This window comes from Notechis scutatus, chromosome 6, assembly GCF_049901735.1.
Source record: "Notechis scutatus isolate UNSWTSFEM ecotype Mainland chromosome 6, rNotScu1.2, whole genome shotgun sequence".
Lineage (NCBI taxonomy): Eukaryota > Metazoa > Chordata > Lepidosauria > Squamata > Elapidae > Notechis > Notechis scutatus.
The window spans coordinates 66,574,343-66,594,986 of NC_142014.1; the positions used below are offsets into that span (position 1 = coordinate 66,574,343).

The 20,644-nt window shown below is 34.8% G+C and overlaps 1 protein-coding gene across 9 annotated transcripts in view; it reads left to right on the forward strand.

The window, feature by feature from the left end:
- The window catches only part of ERC1 (ELKS/RAB6-interacting/CAST family member 1), a 146,508-nt gene extending 128,009 nt beyond the window's left edge, over positions 1 to 18,499 (forward strand). For 5 of the 9 annotated variants that reach the window (XM_087968589.1, XM_087968591.1, XM_087968593.1 and 2 more), the window contains 3 exons: positions 3,535 to 3,633; positions 4,778 to 4,844; positions 7,583 to 7,709. In XM_087968589.1, the coding sequence (XP_087824715.1) occupies positions 3,535 to 3,633; positions 4,778 to 4,804 (126 nt within the window). In that variant the 3' untranslated portion in view covers positions 4,805 to 4,844; positions 7,583 to 7,709. Of the gene's footprint in view, positions 1 to 3,534; positions 3,634 to 4,777; positions 4,845 to 7,582; positions 7,772 to 12,531 lie in introns of those variants that run through there. The other 4 variants (XM_087968584.1, XM_087968587.1, XM_087968585.1 and 1 more) reach the window with 1 other exon arrangement.
- The last annotated feature ends 2,145 nt before the right edge of the window (positions 18,500 to 20,644 follow it).

Consider the following 20,644-nt stretch of genomic DNA (forward strand, 5'->3'; position numbering starts at 1 on the left):
GAGTTGTTCTATGCTTTGGCTGGTGTCAGCTTTGATGGTGTCCAGCCACTGTGTTCCTTGGTGGCCTGGTTTTCTTTTACCACTAATTCTTCCAAGTATAATTGCTTTCTCCAGTGAATTCCTCTGCATGACATGGCCAAAATATTATCTGCCATCTGCTTTGATTTTTATTTTCACATATGCAATGTACATATGTGAGAGAAAAAAATGTGTTTTCCTCTCTGGAAAAGGCATAATGTGGGCATTTTAGTGTCCCTCATTTCTTTCCCACAGAATTTGGTAATCAGCCAGATGCCCAACTAAGAAATAGTAGTACAAGATTGTTAGCTGCAGCTGGTAGCTGGATGTAAGTAAATAGGAATAGTTCCATAGAGTGAAATAAGATAAGACAAACAGAATAACCAAATAAAGTGTATGAAAATAAAGTTCTACAAAGTAATTTTCCTTATTCCTTTGCTTTTCTTAGTAACTGTGTGCTTATGTTATATTGTATTTTATGAGTACATATAATTTTTCCAACTATAAAGTCAAAATAATGCAATGTTGTCTTAAATATCTCATATAAAAACCTCACAATAATATTTAAATTAAATATAAAGCCTTTAAAAGTTAAATAAATGAAAATTGGTTCCATCTCTCAACATAGATTTATTGATCCTCTGTCAGAAAATAATCAGTTCTATTTTATGAATATTGGTAGACCTTATTCATTTTTAAAAGTTACTTTTATAAATCTTGGAGTTTTTTTCTGTGAAGATACTGTCTATTACAGCAATATAACATTTTTTGTAGCTAAGATGATACATTGTAAATCTACGTATTCTCGAAAAAACATCTTTCTCTCCTTACACTATCCTTTCCAAGCAAGTCTGGGAAATTACAATAGGCCAAGCCAATTATGGTGTGTTAACTATAATATTTGTCCTGAAATTGCAGTCAGTTGCTACACTATCTTCACTTTTTGAACAATCTAGTCAGTCCATAATTGCAGCTGTTATTTCTTAAAATTATACCTAAATTGTCCCCTGCTTTCACGTTTTGATTGTCATCATCCAGATAGTACATTCTCCATGGGCTTACCCAAACTTGATGATTACCAGATACAGACAATAAAATCATCTGCTGTAGATAAGAATTCATATTTATTTTAATGAGGATGATATATTTATCTGTGAAATAAACCCATCAAATATTCAGGCACTATTTTTTAAATGTTATCCTTAAGAAGCTATTGTAACAAATTGCTTCCAGTGCTTTGTTAGCAGAAAATAGTTTTGAATTTTAAAATTTCAGATGATTGAGAAGATATATTTGGATCTTATATTACATTGACCATTTAATCTAATACTGACTTCATTTTTAAGACTCTTGTGTCAATATGTCAAAATCTACTTACCCTAAATAGTAATGAGGATCTTTTGCAATCTAGCAAGGACATACCATTTTATGAAAAACTATCAATTCCTTAATTTTGCAATAGTGATTTGTCATTATATGAATATATTCCCTCAGTTGTATGTTGGAATACACCTATATCTACTTCTTCTAATTTTTCAGTATTTATGTTTAATTTGCAATAATTCACTTAATTTTCTTCTTTGAGTACAACTCCATTGTTCTCTGACATGTTTAGATCCATGCTCCTTATTTGCATTCTCTGTAAATCACTTGATCCTTCAGATGACAAAATGGTGTCTGCATAAAAAAATACACACATTTTCAAATCTTTCACTCACACACTTGTGTCATCAAGAAAAGGTTAATATGTATTCATCTAGCCTTTCTCAACTGAGCTTCTGTGGAACTCTTGGGTTCCAGGAGAGGTCACTGAGGGTTCTGCAAAAAATAATGATAAAAAGAATAATAAACATTCTTTTTGAACTTTGCTCACTGTGGAATGCTAGCTATAGATACCACTTTTCTGTAAAGATCCACTGAAACCTAAAAATTATTTGAAATGTTCCTCCAGAATAGAAAAGTTAAAGTCTATATTAATCTTTAAATACATCAAATTCCTAAAGAGCATTACACATCTTTGCCTTACTCACAGTTCAATTTAGAACTGTCAGCTAAAGTTTCCATTTATTCTCATGCATGCTTAACTACAGGTAATCCTCAACTTACCACAATTCATTTAGTGACTGCTCAAAGTTACAACGGCACTGGAATAAGTGACTTATGATTGTTTTTCACACTTATGACCATTGCAGCATCCCCATGGTCAAATGATCAAAATTCAGAAGCTTCACAACTGACTTATGCCGGTTTCATTGTCTTGGGGTCATGTGGTCCCTTTTGTGACCTGACATGGAAAGTCAGCGGGGAAGCCAGATTCACTTAACAACTGTGTCCCTAACTTAAGAACTGCAGTGATTCACTTAAAAACTCTGGCAAAAAAGGTCACAAAACTCACTTAACAAATATATCAGTCAGCAACAGAAATTTTGGGCTCAATTGTGATCTTACGTTGAAAACTATCTCTACCAGTATACATTCATTTTATCAGGATTCACCAACCAATCTTCAATCTCATATTTGCACGGAACAGTCTGTTCAAGTCTATTATCTCTAAATCAGCACATGCATTAATCCTTCATTTTATTAATTTCTCAACAATTTGCTGAAGAGTAATAAATTGCATTAAAAGACATAAACTTTCAAAATCTACAGTTCGCTTCACCAGATACATGAAGTGGCTCAACCGATAAGAGATTTAAATTGGTGTGAAGCAGGAGAATAGAAGGGAAAGGAAAACAAAGTGATTCTTCAAAGCAGGATATAAATACCCTATGAATTAACAGTTGTAATGTGTTTTTAAAAATGTTTTTGTTGAGATGGCCTGGAACCATTTAATATATGTGTGTGTACTCTAACTTAATTTTGCTGGTAAAGTTTTTTTGTTGCAAAACAGCTATTTTGAATTTTGAAATAATTGATACCCCGGGAGCTGAAATACTTGTTTTGAATTCTGATGTGAAATGTATATCCATTAACTCTTTTTCCACAGGCTGATCCATTAATTATTTTAGTCAAATGCCACAACTGCTGTTTTGCCAAGAGTATGTTCACACTATTTTATGCAAAGTAGGATCGCTGATTTATAGACTACCTTGCAAACCAACGTTCTATTGTCAGCATCCCACCAAATAGGAGGGATATAAAATATACTGCTACTCAGATAAACTTATGTATGTGATAGGAAAGTTCTACTCTCTTATTAAATTTACTGTAATGGACTACAGCAGATTCCTAGGCAGTAGGAAAAGGAAGAGATTTAGGATAACAATTCTCTAGAATCTCCCAGGATATAGCCATTAGGTGAGGCCAGTATAGGTTTAATCTGGCAAGATTCTGTCTATACGGTATATTCAAATAAAGAACTTAACTTTGACTAGAATCCGTCAAGTCATTCTTTAGATAGGCCTGACACTTATTAATGTAATGAATGTATTAATGTAATGAATATATGTTATAGATTAAAAAGTGTAAATTAATGTTTCAGGAAATTGAAATTTCCTTTTATCTGTTTTGTAGACTCAAAATCGCATGAAACTGATGGCAGATAATTATGAAGATGATAATCTGAAATCATCTCATTTCAGTCAAACTAATCATAAGCCCTCCCCAGACCAGGTAAGATGATGGTTATTCCTTTTGTTAAAACTAATCTGTTACAACTGAAATATGCCCATTTTTTTATTTTATCTAAGACCAGGATCAGTTCATCTGAAATAGAATCGAAGAACCTGTTTGTTGCAATTATATTATGATTTTCCTTTTCTTTTATAAAATTGGAATTCCCACTAAGCAAATCATTAGATTTCATTGTTTCAAAACTCTTTTTGGGACTGTATTGGTGGACCTATTGTTCTTATAATAATAGAGTTTAGCTTTATTATGATGACTGACAAATTGTATGACTAAATAAATAGCTAAATTAATTAGCATTTACTTCAAATAAAAGAAAATATAAAATTGTACTAGATCATTGAGGTAATCAGAATGTAGTGTTACAGACAGTATAACAAAATGTTACCACATTCAGGGAAATAAAACTAATGATTTGATAAAAGTAATTGTAGATAAAGTAGATCAGAATTTTCCAGACATTTCATCAAATCTTATATGTGAGGACTGTTTGGAACTGACATTTCCTTTGGAAATGTATATGCTCAAATAAGATCTGTTTATTCTAAGGGAGAGATTGGCTGTCTTCCCCATAGCAAAATCTCAGTTTTTACACTAAATGATCATAGGCCCCTACCTTAAAAGTTTAGTAAAATTTGATTTAAAAGAAATTAATTTATAATTTCTGATGCATGGGCTAGCTTTCTATATTGCTGACTAAACTAAAACATGATTTAGATGATATCAAATGGCTTAGCAAACACAATAGTTACTGCAGGAGAACTTTCTAACTAGAAAAACATTAACAGTAAATATAAGATGGCCAGCTTACTGAAAATATTAATACTGGCTCAAAGAAAACTAACAACTCACAGATTTTTCCACTATAGTTCTCAATGGCCTGGGGAGCTTAAAGAGGTTTTAGCCATTCTAGTTGATAAAATATGCTATAATGATATTTAGATTATCATGAATAAGTAAATTATCCAAACATACAATGATTCAGAACAGTAGAATAGAAAAGTATGCTAAAATAGTGCTCCCTTTCCTATTACATTATTCCTTTGAATGATTTAAATACTAACCAGATCTTTATTTCATTCCCATGCTTCTTTGGTGCTTTTCCCCCTTGTCTTCTTTCAACCAATAGGATGAGGAGGAGGGTATTTGGGCATAGCCAATCAGATGCTCTTAGTTCAGCCATTTTGTTCAGAACGGTGAGAATTGGCTTTATTTACCAGTAGAAAAATATCCAATGATCACTCTTGCATCTTGCTTCTGTGTGATTATGTGGTTTAAGTATCTTTCCTTTCCCTTTTTAATGTGGTATTTGCATGTAGAGATTATTCCTACTTTTTGTTGTAGCTGTATTATTTTGTAATTTGTGTTAGCTTTGAATTGTTTTGTGAGAATACTCTCCCAAAGCATGCAATTGGATTTACAGCAAAGTAACAGCATGATTCATGAAGGAACAAATGCTTCCATTATAATTTAACAGCACAATTTGAACATGGTTTCCAATATTTATGTTTAGAAAACTTCTCTGACAAAGTTGTATATTCTATCTTTTATTCTTAAATTACACATAAATAAAAATATTTTATTTCCACTACTTATATTATAATTCATGACCAAAATGAACTATGCTGTTGACATTGCTATATGTAAAATTATGTAAAAGGTTCATTATAATAAAATTAGATTGGAAGATTAATAATAATGCACCAGATTCTGTGTACACTTTTTGATTTACTAAATCTATGTATTGTAACTCTAATCCAGACACATGAGGTTAAATTTTAATAAGACAATCTGAGAATTAAATAAGTTAATCCCCTTCATACAGAAAATTGTTTAATTCAAGCTTCTTTGTGATCTCATAGTGTTTGAAGATGCTTTTTTGTCATGTCTCTATATGTATAAATGGTTTGTAATAATAAGTAAACTATATTGTTGAAGAATGCTAATGAACAGGAAGAGATGAGGTAAGTTAATTAGTTCAAATACATTTTTATTGTAAAAAGTAAGTTGCAGGCAGGGTTTCATGAATAATGAGAAAAGTGCAGTTGAAAGAACATACTCAGATTCTAGTCTTCCTTTCGACATGGAAGCCAAGTCAGTGACTTTGGCCTAGTTACTTTCTCTGAGCCTTCATCCACATCAGGCTATAAAACAAACCAGCCGATGTACAAAACATCATACACAGAGCTTTGAGGTGAGAACTAGGGCAAGCACAGGGGAAAAAACAAACATATCCTGCAACTCTGTGAGACCAATGCTAAGAACAATCCCATAAGATACATTAATGGAGTTAATAAATTTCAGTACTTAGCACAGTTAAAATTCTTGTCAGCATTGAGATTTAAAACACATAACTGAATAATATCTTGTAATAGTCAGTTTCTACAATTTGCTTTGAAGCAAGTTTTTGGAAATTCAACAGCAAGTTATATTGAAAAACATTTAAAAGTAGACAAATGAAGAAATTCTGCTAGGGCAGAATCACTTTTTTTAAGGTAATGAAGCCTGTTAAAAAATATTCCTACCTCTTGGGAAGGACCCCCTCATTGATAGATGCCCTAGAAGGCATGTAGGTGGTGCAAGGACCTGAGATCTGGTCCATCAGCCCTGTCTATTTGGCAGGTGCTTTTGTATCCTCTCAAGATAAGCTCTGCCGCTGTGGGAAGTGGTGCAGCTCTTGCTATAAGTGGTCAGCTCAAATTAGATGTGGGAGAAGTCTAGAGATAAGACATACTTACTGGTGAGGCAAATGAGTCCCAAGGGAAATAAGCAAACTCTTCAGAGAGCTCTGCAAGGCTCCAAACCAGCAGGGTCAGCACATTTCAAAAGTAAACTATATTCATCAAATTAGGAGGCTTCCCACAAGTGATAAAGAAGTTGATAATAATAACTGAAAACAACTTCTATTAGTTATTAATATAATCTCCTCTCCATCTACAAAGGCAAAAGTGAAAGACGCAGGAAGTATTTAGGCAAAAAGTTCCACTTTCAGATACGTAGTGTGCTTTTGATATATTGATATATTTTAGCTCTCAACAAGAACATACTCTGTGGGAGAGTATGTTCAATCTTTTCAACAAAAACATGTTTGTTTTCCTCATTTTCATCAGTGAAGACCTATTCAAACACTTGTATTTTAATTTTTCTTCTGTAACCATAGACGGTTGATATTTTCCACCTAGGTTCCTTGTGGTGTTATTCCATGCTGCCTCTTTAATACAGCGCTAAAATGTTAATCCCAATGTTGTACTATAAACAGGGTTCTACCAGGGAAAGGATTTTGACACCACTAATCTAAAGCTTTCAGCTCCTCCTATTGCATGGCCATTAATCCATTCACAGAGTGTTGGAAACACAGCAAAGGAGCCAGAACAATTGTGTATTCATCGACACTGTTGAAAGTAATACCAGCACCTGTTTCTGTTGACTGAGAGATTATCACACTTCCACATTCATTATTAGGGTTAAAGGGTATAGTTGGAAAGATACCTTATGCTTGCTGACAAGCAGCAGGTGCAGCCATAGTTCTGCTTGCAGTGAACATTTAGGCAGCCAGAAGTTTGCCATTGGTGGTCTTTGCTGAAGTTCTGTAGATGATTTGTCAGAAATTTCATTTCATACTGCCTAACGTTTCATGATTAAAAAGAAATGTGGCTCCCTGCATTTTTCAAAACATTTGAAAATGATATTCTAAGATACAGTAGTTTTGGGGCAGGGAGTGGGGGGTTGTATGAAATGTGAATTTCCTAAAAGTACTTTTTAGTTAAAGAAAAGTGTCTGCAAATCTCCTGAGACTGGATCCACACATACCCTTCCCTTGCCCAGTAGTTGGTGATTTCTCTTGGCTTTCCTCCAGTTTCTTTTATTAAAGTTCATTAAACATTCCCTTTGTTTCTGTTTCAGGGTATGATTGAATTATTTTCTGTTGTTTTAGGTAATTCAGCCTCTTTTAGACCTTGATCAGAATCGTAGCAAGTTGAAGTTATATATTGGACATTTGACAGCCCTATGCCATGACCGGGACCCTCTGATTCTCCGTGGACTCACTCCTCCCACATCCTACCACCTGGATGAGAATCGTGCAGCTTGGGAGAAGGAGCTGCAGAAGATGACTCTGGAGCAGGTCAGACTGATGCTTTTATTGGGGTGCTTAAACTGGGAGCAGGCCGTGTCAGTTCCTTGATTCTGTCTGAATTTATTTTATTTTCTAAATAAATGAAAGTGTCCAATTTTTTTACTTCAGGGTATAAAGGGTACTTCAAGGTGGAGGTACTGCTATCCTTAAATAATAGGAATTCAGAAATATATTGTCAGTGCAGGATTCAATGATAGAATTTCATGTTTCTTTTAGCAGAATGGATAGAAAAGCCCCCAAATTCAGTACTGTCAGTTTAACCCATATTAGACTAAATAAAATAATATCTATTAAACAGAAAAAAATGTGTGAGGACATTTTATATCAGAGTGTAAAATTACTTTACTACACAACTTCTAAGAAATCCTAGCTGATCTATGTCACATTGCCCTAGGCATGCCCAAAGACCCAATTAAATTTTTCCTAGGCCCGCCCTAATTACAATTAATAGCAGTTTATAGAGAGTAAGATAGCTTAAAAGCCTGAGACTTGTTCAGCTATTAATCATTATATCCAGACAAGGCTAAAGTATACCCTTTTTTTATAAAATGGATTCCAAACATTTCTGGTACTTAAAGTATAAATGAGAAAATCTGCCCTTGAATTAACCTGAAATAGAATCTTCAGTGTGTTTGTATTGAATCTGTATAAAAGGGTTTTTCTTATTCTATATATGAAAAGGCTTGCTTTCAAGAGGGTTTTTTGTTAAAATATCTAAGTGAAACCTCAGCAATATGTCATGAACTCAGAATAGCATAAAACACAATATATATTAAGAGGTTGACAGATAAGTATTAAATCTGGAGTCTTCCATTGAAAAATTATTGTATGGCTAAAACAATTTTGCAAGAGTAAACCACTTGTTTGGATCTTGAAGAATGGATATGGATCCTAAAAATACATGTGCACATTTATTTTGCTGATATAAGCTTTATGTTTCAGTTATATTTCTTCATTCTCCTCATAACTGCTAGATAACTAATGATGTGGAAAGTCTGTTTCACCCCAGATTCTTGTTTCTTTTACTTATTGCAACAAAGCTTCTGATATGACTTGATATCTTTTCAGGGTATATATGTTTTTTCAATGCATTTATGTATTTGTTTGATTTCTATCCCACCTTTATTTATGCAGCTGAAGAAAGCATTATATAGTGCTGTACAAATAAAGGTGGGATGGAAATCAAATAAATACATAAATGCATGCAAGAAACATACATACTCTGAAAAGATATCAAGTCATATCAGAAGCTTTGTCCTACTTTCCCCAGGACAACAATCCTCGGGGATGCGTTGGGCTGAAAGAGAAGGAGTAGCCCAAAGTCACCCAACTTTCCACGACTGTCTTCCATGTTCTAGTCCAGCACCTTAACCAATACATTAAACTAAAAAACTGCTTGTTTCTCTAGCATGCGTATTTGAATATACATATATAACCATGTATTATATTTGCATACTTAGAAACAACTTTTGTGACTTTCAAGCACTTGATTATATTGAATCTTTCTTTTACCATATTATATACCTAATGCTGCTGGATTTTCTATTATTAACTGTGTGTATCCCGAATATCTTTTTTCTTTGTGCTTCAACATGACTCGGTTTAGTAGCTTAATTTAAATCCTTTTCTGTATCATTCTTGATTTAGTCCCGAACTGGGAAATTCTGGTCCAAGGAGTTGCTATGATCAGTTAGTCAGCATAAACGTCACCTTATCAGAATTCCTTTTGTATACTTTGGTGGAAGAAGGTTTTTATGCTTTGTAGCTATTACTGCTAAACTAATAGGAGAAAAAAACGTAGATTTGGTATTAGAAAAGTTATATAATTTTTAAATGTATTAATTATTATCACAGCAATAATAAAAACAGAAAGAAAAGGACAAAATCTTACCCTGTTCATCAGAAAAAACATCTAAAATATATTTACCCAGAAAATATATCTCTTTTTTTCCAACTTCTGACAAAGAATACATCAGTAGTCTTTTGCTACAGGTGTAAATTTCTCTGATATTCTATTTTAACTCTTTTAGCCAGCCCCCCTGCCTGAAAAATCCACAATGCTATGTCCAAATCCTGATAATATAAATAATAAGAACATACACATGTATAATACTAAAGGAAAAAGAGAGATCTGAAGAACCCAGAATTTGGAACACAGTCTCTTGCATAGAGTAAATTTCAGATACATATCTATTTTCACTTTTCTTACAAATAAAGCTGGCTGTGGCCAGAAAAGTTTATTCCCCAATGTATATCCATAGTTAGTTCCTTATTAAAATCCACCCTTCCTCAAGTAATGTCAGCTGCTACCACCTCAGAATTCATGAAATAATACTTCTTCCTGACCTCTAGATAATTGTATTCTTCAGTTACTTGAATAAATCAAAACATCTGTTAGCCAGTAACATAAAGCAGAACATTTAAGCATATAGATAATCATATTCTAATCCCTATACAAATATGTAACAGATAAAGACATAGGAATCACATTATTCCAAATCAGTACTCTGTTACACCTTTTAAATCATGTTTGCTTTCTATATCAGGAGCTCAGTTCCATTTTGTTTATTTTCTTATATTGAACATTAATGCATAGACATTGAAGGCTGCGAACGTAATGAGCCAGTGTTCCAATTTTTTCATTAATAGGCCCCAATAAAACAATACCCCTCTTTCCTTCTCAATGTGTCCATATTTATCTGAAATCTGTATGTCAGGGCTCTGTATCTCCAGGAGTCCAAATCCCTCTTAATCAAGCTTGGCCAAGGTGTCTAAATAATCAGCTTTTTTGCTAGTTCCTGGTACTCCACATTCACTGAGAGCCTTCACTAAAGATGCCATATTTTCATCAGCCATAACTTAAAATTGGTCAAAATCATAAATGTCTTTGCATAAAATACTGTGGTCCCTCCATCTTCCTTGGCTTTACTTTAACTATGCCAGTTTTTCAATATAGAAAAATAAAAATAAAAAGAAACAATAGGACAGGGACGGTAGGCATGATTGGTGCACTTATGCATGCCCCCTATGAAATATTTATGAATGCCATAAAAAGATTATACATGTGGAAATATATTTTAAACTGGGTGTGCAGATATTTCATATTTCTTAACACTGTTTCAAGTATCAAATTTGAACAAAATATTTAACGTCAGTAGAAAATATGCAGAAGCTACCTTGTACAGTTTTTAAATATACCAGAAGTTAAATCAATTTTGAATTCAAGAATTTTCTTTTATGGTACTTCTATTTCCCTACAATAAAGATTTATAAATTTATTTTAAGTTTCCAAAGAATTTTATTTATTGGAGGCCTGATAAGCATTCAGATTAACGGATGCATCTCTTTCTACCTCAAGTTCTGAAAGTCATAGCTTGCTATTAGGGTTTTAAAGAAGAAAAACATGTAAGAAATTAAATTCAGAGAACGGACAGAAGTCTGCATGAATTGATGGTAGTAGAAAATTGTGTTTGATGGATATACATTCAAATTCCATCAAAATACATATCCCAGAGAAACATCCTGGATTTTTGGACCAGTTTATTATTTTTAAGCCATAAAAAGTGATGTTTCATGTGGTATATGTGTGACAACAGAACAATTTTTCTGTCCCTGGGAATGAATTGTCTGAATGTTGTTCCTTGAATTTGGAGCATAGCTAATATATATTCTAGGGAGAAATTGGAGAGATGATACTTGGCTGAAAGACCACCAGGAGTAAAGAAGGCATCAATAAACCTTTTTATTGTTATACTGATGCTATTTGCCAAGAAAACACCATGGGTATATCCATTAAAATAGTCATCAAGAGTCAAACTTGACTTGATAATGTTAAACTTAGAAAAAATATCTCAGGCAAATAACAACTATTTCTGAACTTCAAATGGTTCTTGCATGGAGCTGAGCTGAGTTCACGGCAGCATCTGGAAATGTGTTGCCTTTTAGACAGAAAACTAGAATACAAAGGAGCTCGAACTTCTTAATCTAGTTCGGTCTTTAAAATGTTTTGCAAATTTTTGTTCAGGTGTTCCTCGACTTACAACCATAATTAAATCCAAGATGTTTGTTGCTAGGTAAAATAGTTAATTGAATTTTCCTCCATTTTACAATCTTTCTTGCCACAGCTGTTAAGTGAATCATGGCAGTTACTAAGTTAGTAACATGGTTGTTAAGTGAATCTGGCTTCCCCATTGACTTTGCTTGTCAGGAGGTCACAAAGGGTGAACACATGACCCCGGGACACTTGCAACCGTCATAAGTATGAGTCAGTTGAAAAGTGTCTGAATTTTGATCACGTGACAACAGGGATGCTGCTTCAGTCGTAAGTATGAAAAGCAGTCGTAAGTCACTTTCTTCAGTGCTGTTGTAACTTTGAACTAGGCGAAGTGTAGCAAATTGAGGACTACTTGTATCTAATGCAGGGGTCTTCAAACTTGACAGCTTTAAGACTTGTGGGCTTCAATTCCCAGAATCCCTCCTCCAGTCATGTTAGCTCAGGAATTCTGGGAGTTGAAGTTCACAAGTCTTAAAGCTGTCAAGTTTGAAGACCCTTGATCTAATGGATCAAGGAGCTGCAGTTGATTTCAGTATATATTCAGATTATACGATTGCCTCCAAATAACATGGGAAGGGCCCTTTTATTTATTTTTTAACAACCCTTAAGAGGGAAAACTGAATCTTGATTTGGCCGTGTAATGAACCCGAGTGTAGGGACTGAACTTCTTTCCTTCTTCTTCCTTTCCTTGCAGCTTCACAACGAGTTGGAAAAGGCCGAGAAGGACAGCGCAGAGCTACAAGAGTTTGCGAATGCCATTCTCCAGCAGATAGCCGATCACTGCCCAGACATCCTGGAGCAAGTTGTCAATGCACTTGAGGAATCATCGTGACTGAAGCCAGCACTGCTTCTCCAGAGCAGCCTGCCACGAGGTCAGGCTCTCCCACTTCAAGGAGTCATGAGAATAATAAAGCATATGAAAAGGGGAGGGGGAGGAAACACTCATGGTGCACCTTTTTATAAACAAATGAACATAAACTGGTAATTCCTCCAGTCGATAATGCCTGCATTCATCTTCTTACTGCCTTTCTCCATTGGAATATATGCCGTTCTCGTTGGCTCTGGGATGTGTCCGCTCTGAAATTTGCCAAGACTAGAAAGTGTGACGAGGCACTTGCCTTTATTTTGCTTTCCAAGTAATGAACATCTTTGGCCTGTGTGAGGAATTCAATGTCCTCTAATAGTGTCTTATAATGGGCCAACATCCATTTAGCTAGGTTTGCTGCTTATGTCTCTACCAGAGGATTGATCCTAAAGGAGAGGTGGGAAGTGTCCCCCATTCTTAGTGATGCATTGTGTTAAATAAGCACAGGATACGTCCCTGTGTTTTCTTTATTGTTCTGCTTATTGTGAGCCTCATTTTTGTTTACCAAAATGAGCTATGAAATCTGGTGGCTGTTTTCTTCAGCTCATTTTCTTGGCATTTTTAGTCAACTTTACTATAACACTATTGTTGCATTTTTGGTTGAACTGTGCCCCCCCCTTTTTCCCCCACTTCTCTCATTTTATCTGATTTCTGGGTTCTTAGGGAGTTCCATCATATCCACAGTGGTATGTTCCAGAGACTCCATCGGTGATTGAGAGCTCGGAATAGCTTTTCTACATGGTATTAGGTTAACATATTGCAATTCGCAGCCTAATTAAGAATCTGAATATTCATTTGAATTATATTAATATAATATATTATTATATTATATTAGTATATTATTATATTAATAATAAAAACACCTTTTGACTAAGGGCGCTACTAGTTCTATGCATAATGTATTCTTAAAAACTGGAACTTTGGTTTTGCTATATTCCTGCCTTCATTAAACTAATTTCCTTATTTCAGGATTCAGGATCATGAGGAACCTTTAGAGCATAAATATGCTCCTTCTTTGACAAAGAATGCAATATCTACAATATAGTCTCACTTTTTTAAAAAAAAAATTCTTCCTTTCTGGATGCCATATATTTCATTCTTCATCACTGATGTCCCCTTTTCCCTGCTGCCTCATCTCTATCCAGCACATGCCTATCTTCAGATCTGGGAAGCCAGCTCGCATGATGTCATGCATACAATTTTCAAAGAATGCAGTGGGGCAAATTAGGTGTTCATGTTGTCTTGTAGATGCTTCAGAAAATGGATTGGGCATAAATAAGCTTGGTTTTGAATTATAAACAGCCTTTCTTCCTATGGGTTTCCTAATGAAGGGTTCATATTGCTCTTAGTTAGCACCTCCATGGTTTTAGAGATCTGTAATGATAGCTTTAAAGCAACTAGAGCCTCTAGTTAATGCTTTTTAACATAAAAGAGACCTGAGTGATCTTAATTGGCAAGTTGCCTTCACCGGAAGGCATATAGACAGCAACTTATACATAGTATTCACCCATGTCTCATATTAAAGCCACATCTTTGGCCCTAATTCCTTGAATGGCATATTTTGGTATGACCTGCTGCTTTGAAAGCTTCCTGCCAGATTTTCCTCCTTCATCCGTAATTACTCACTGTAGGAATTTAATGCTGCCTATAAAACCATCTCAGCCTTCAGGCCTAACTTTTCCCACCAGTGCTTATCCTATTGAGTTATATGGTTGGATCTTCAGCTGCCCTTGTTCCCTGCCGTAAAATAATCCATTCTCTGTAGGAAAAGCTCTGGAATTTCCTTATCTCTGGTTGAAATTGCTTCTGCTTGTAAACTTAGCTAAGATTCTCCTTGATAGCTTTTTGTTTTGTTTTGTTTGAAGGGGGAATTTTTCTGAAAAATGGAGAAGATAGTTTATGCTATTCTCATGTACTTATTTCCCTGTTTATGCTAAAGCTTCTTGAGCATTTAACTCTTCCCCTATACGTGGCTACACTAATACAAAACAGGATCTGTTACAAAAAATATAATATTCCAAGAACAACTTAAAAGGCCCCACTGCAATGAAATGGTGATAAATACTATTGTTTGCATTCCATTCACCACTTTCTGGGGAGGGGGGAGAAAGTTGTTAAATTACTCTTATTAGTATAGCAGCTGTTGAACCCTTGCCATTCTTCTCATACATCTGGACTGTAGCTCCCGTGTAGCTCTTCTTTTCCTTCCTGTATAAAATCTTTTCCCTTTACCGTGGATTTTCTTGCATTTTAAGGATGGATCTAAGCCTTCAATAAAAACTTGAGAAAAAAAGGCACAAACAAGTTCTTATCTATATTGCAGGTAATCTTTAGGCCATTTGGAAAGAGGACCTGTCTTTCTTCATTTCTCTAGGAACTGTTGGCCTTAAATACAAATAGTTGGCCATGAGTTTGTAGAACAACCATCCTATTCCGGTTGGCCATGTCATCTAGGAATCCTGGACACTCCAGTCCTGATCTCTCTGAAAGTGGTAAGGTTAGGAGTAATTCTGGAAGAGCATAATATTCTTATTTCCTTTTTATCATAAAATAGAAGATGGTTAACAATCTTGTAGATTTAAATAATTTTGGCTCCATTGCAAGACAAAACGAAATGCTCAGACTTTTGTCTGGTAATCTGACATTTCATTGAACAGTCACAGCTTTCCTCAGTTTTGATATCTTTATGGTCTGCTACAAGTAAGACCAAGCTTTTGTGTCCAGAAAATATACCCCGAGAAGTTTTTCTGGAAAAGCATTCTTTTTTTATGTGCCTCGTTACTCACTTCAGTTTTACATGAATTTTATTTACATTAGCCATGTCAATAGATTTTATTGGCTAACAAGGCTTGCCTATTTTGAGAATTGTTTTCCTTTTCGTTCAAGCTCTGAAAAGCTGATTTTCTGTTAATAAAATATGTTCTGTGATTTCCAAAGATGCTGCACAGAGAGAATTTGAACATATTAACAGCTTCTTGAAAGATTAAGGTAATTTCTTGTGCCATCCTCGTTGGATTGTTTAATGATCCAGGTGTTCACTCTTAATTTCATCAAAGCCAGATTTCAAATATTTTTTTTAATAGGAAAAGGGAACTTCAGCTTCAGAATTATGCAATTATAAAGAAAACAAGAGGTCAATATAAAACACCTTTCTTTTTTAACGATTTGTTACAATGACTACTTTTGGCCTTTGTTTTTATGTAGGAATGCCAAGTACTATCTGAAAACTCCCAAAGACTTGCAACAGCTAAAGAAACAAAAAGTACAGCAAAATAGATGTATCATCAAATACCATTTGTTTAATGTGGTGGGGAAGGATTAAAGGTGGCTGGGAATATATAGACATCCACGTTCATCAGTAGTATTGAACATCTGTTTCTTCTATCAATTCTAATATATTCTGTCAGGAAAATTTCTATATCTGAACATAAAATAAACTTCTAATCTCATATGAGTAGATCACCATAGTATAGAATCCTGGAGTGATTTTATGGAAATAGGATACATTTTTGTCACAATTATTGGAATCCGAGGGGTGCTATTTCTGCAATAGAAGTGAAAGCAGATTGCTGCATATCGAATATATTCTCCTTTGGAAAAGGTGACAGAGCAGAGAAATTGGGCAGTGGGTGGTTTGGGGCTGCCAAAGTTACCAAGACAAACTTTTCTCTTGCCAAACACTCAATCTTTATCAGTGCAACCGGTGCTGCTTTTGTAATAAACGTTTTTTACTTTTTTTCCATTTATAAAGGAAGCTGTTACCTTCTGAACAAAATGGCTGTCTGTCGACATTTTTTTAAAACAAGAGAATAAAAGCATTTCCGAACTTTTTAGTGTCAAAGCGTTAAACATAAGAATACTGATTTTTTTTTCCAGTGCGTGTGGTGAGTGCTGTAACCCTGTCATCATTGGTATTCTTAAAATCTTTCAGGGTTTGTTTTTGTTTTTTTAAATTTTATTTTTCTGTTTTGTTCTCTGCTTGTCAATTTACTGTCTGTGTGATCCTCTGGCTGGGGCAGTTACTGACTGTGTGTCTATTGTCTGATTTTAAATTTAAAAAAAGGTAGAGTAGAAATTGAAAAGTTGTACTTTAAAAATATAAACACTAAATGTATTGTCCAAAGGAATTCAAATATGAATCGGCAAAGTTGTGAACTCCTCTTTTTACAGTTATCTTAAGCCAGGGGTCCCCAAACTTGACAACTTTAAGACTTGTGGAATTCAGCTCCCATCATTCTCCAGCCAGTGTTGCCAAGTTTGGAGACCTCTGTCTTAGGCAGTTCCCAATCTTGTTCATTTTAAGCATGGCTGGTTGGGGAATTCTGGAAGTTGAAAGTCCTTAAAATTGGCAAGATTGGGAAATTCTGGTTTAAGGAAACAGATGACTTAGGTTCAAGATACCTTTTAGTTGCCTTTTGTCAGTCTTGAGGAAGACCAGACCAGTGTGGCCTTCACAGGAACCACTGGGTTCACACTAACCCTTGATTTCCTCACTATATCATATGGTAATACATGGAGTCCCTTTACAAGAGAAAATTAAATTAGTCCTGCAATTGTATTTTTTTTCAAGTTTCTTATTTTTTTTAGTAGTGCAAATTTAAATTGAAGGGATGCATGGAAGTTGGCATTCATACTCTGAATTTTTTGACACATAACTTAAATTATATTTCCAATGCCTCTGCCAAGAGTTCAATTGTTTCTTTGAAAATATAATCTTAAAGGGCTTGTTACTGTGGTAGAAGATTTCTACTACTGCTCCAGGGTTTGGCTAACATAAATATGCATAGCATAATTAGATTTATTATTGCTGCTAATCATATCTTAAACATGAATGTACTTTCAAACATTCTGAACCTGGTTAGTTTGGGGAAAACCTATCACCTTTTCCATTTGAAATAACCAGTGTTTCAGCAGAGATGTATCTGAATTACTATCAAGTGTTTCCTGTCAGAATAAGAACACTGAATTTATTGCAGATGGTTTGTAATTTCACCCTTGGGACATTCTTATTAATGCTGCATCTTAAAGGTTTGAGCCAAGTTTAATTCATAATTGCCTTTAGGTTTTTTTTTCCATCTGTTTTTGACTTAGATGAAATAATGCATCTTTCAGGCATTCACCAAATAAACTAAATTTGTCTTGAGCATCTCCTTAAATAGAAACAGCTCATAAGCTTGACTTACCTATATTAGCAGTCACATTACTGATGGCTGGTACCTATTATTTTAAGGATAGTTCAAGCGAATGAGATGCAGTTGCTCCTATAACTTGAAATGCATGCTGTTAATTCATCCCTGCCAACATAGTTGATTATTTTCATCAGACTTAGTTCATGATGAATTTAGAACACTAAGTTCTGTTTTATCAAATTAATCACAAAGATAGTATAGTAGGCTGTCAGAAGGGTGAAAAATTGTGGGATGGCTCCCCCATGTTTATGTACTGCAGATGGGTATAGTAAAGATGAGATTTTATTTTTTTGTCTACTTGGAAAGTGATTTGTTGCACTTTAATAGAGGAGGAGACAACTTTTGCATATATAGTCTGACATATGTTGAGTTCCTTTTGGAAGGACTAGCAGTGGGAGATAATAGATGTCTGTAATACAAGTGCATATGCTGCCTTCAACATATATGTGTTTAATTGATGGAGTCATGTTACTGACAAGATAATGAATTGAAAAGAAATTGTGTTATATATTCAACTTTGCCTTGATAATATAAACATTTTTTTGTTCAGTTGTTTCTTTTTTATTAATAAAGTTCATGAGGAGATTATAAACTTGTTTAAAAATTAAGTGTTATGTCCTTTTTATATATATATATATATATATAAAACCTTCATACAGTAAATTTTAAGGTCTCCTATTCCAATAGTGAAATGTTCAAAGTGATGAATCTTCTGATGTCACACTCCTTACAATACCTCAGATGTGGTTTTTACACAGAAGATGTGTAGATTTGGTGGGAACCATCTTGGGAGAGAATTGGGGACCAGCATTTCTCCACTTTGGTACTTAAGGCATGTTGATTATACCAGTGCTTAACCATAGATGACATGTTGATCCTTATATGTTTTTTCTGTTGGATGGAATTGGCTTGTCTTTTTAGCACAACAAAGAACACACTCATCTATATATCTTTATGAATATAGTCTTTACAACACATTCTAGTTCTCACAGTCAATTTTCTTCACCACCCAAAGCAATGATATCTCTCCACTTCTAGTGCCCATCACACATCTATCTACGTTGTGATAGTTGCCCAAAAGAAAGTCATTTTTCTACACAATTCTACCCAGGGGAAATTTCATGGGGCCTAAGATTGTGGCTTGACCCCCGTTGCTATTGACTACATTACTCTAATAAACTGACAGTGTCAATTATGTCCTCACTTTATATACTAGAACAAAATTAGTGTCATTAGTCTAACGGCATAGCCATGGTTTCAAAAGACATTTTTCCATCCACACCAAACTATGGCACAAACACAGCTTGGCAATCTTTTCCTGCCAAGTTCACATAATGATTGTCCCCAGGTTGTTCAAGAATACATTTCAGCTCTTCCGGTTTGAGCTTCTTCAGCGACAGACCGGAATCTCTTCTCTGCGAGGCTTCGATCCATGCTTGCCGCTGGAGCGTCCCCAGCCGGCTGGTTTCAGGGCTAAGCCACCCCGTAGAGGTGGTGAAGAGGAGGGAGACTGCCAGCAGGGTTGAGGAGAGCCGCATCTCTACTCCCCAGCTGGCCATTACTCCCTTCCCGAAGGCGGTTGCAGCGGTGGTCAGAAATGGCCACCACAAAGAAGAACTCAACCGGAAAAGAATGTGCAGGAGGAAGATAAGAAGAGCAAGTTTTGGTTGACCAGGTCAAACAGCAAAAGCAACAAATAAGGTACCCTGGAATTGAAACTGTTAAAAAACAATAACATTGTTCCCTAAGAAGATGTTTAAGCTGCGAAGGAGAGAGAAAAGGGAAAAGATTTGGTTTTCTCCTTTTCCTATACTGACAGCTAAGAGATTTAAACAAGAAATTGGAAAAAAAATCCACTTTGACATCAATAGGCATTTAATGCTGAAAATAAAAAGTCAAAGGGATAATAAAGATTTCTGGATAATTAAAAGCTTTTGAAAACAGGAAAGGAGAGAAAAAGAATAAAAGGGCAGGATCTGGAAGGGAGGAGACTGCCTGGAATTAAAAAAGAACTTACAGCAAAATCTCAACAAGACTTCCAAAAGATACATTCTAACTGAAATATTGCAACAAAAACCCCAGGAAGAGAAAGTCGAAAAAGAAATAAGATATAACTCGGGACTATCTGGATTACTTGATGATTTCTGGATTCTTGGTTATTGTTTTGAATGACTAAAATCAATCGGGTGGTTGTTTAAAACTGTTTAAAATGGCTCCACTTTTAGAAGAACTGAAAATGGAACTTAAAAAGTACAAAGAAGATGCACAAGAAGGGAGAGGTTCTTTTGGCTCGTATTTCAGTTTTTTAGAAATGGAGATTTGGAATTATGAGAAACAACAAGAAATGCCTGCAAAACAAGAAGATTGCGACAAAGAAGAAGCCATCTTTAATGAACAAGTAATCTTAGATGGGGGGAAAAAAGGAAAGGGAAGAAAGAGAATGGAAAATTTAAGATTGGGAAAAACAACTCCCCCCAAAAATAGAGTGAAAAATAAGTATAAAATCAGAAAGGAACAGAAGAGGGAAATGCAGAACAGAGAATTAGAAGTAGAGAGACAAGGTGGTAAAAAGGGGAGGGAGAAGATGAGAGGGAAGAAAGAAAGAAAAAGAAGTTATAAAGGACAGAAGCAAAATATAGAGAAACAGGGTCTATTTAGAGATAATGGGTGAAAACTTAATGGAAAAAGGGATTCTGAAAAGGTACATAAGATAGTATGGTTATATTAGAAGCAGAAATAATTTTAGAAAATAT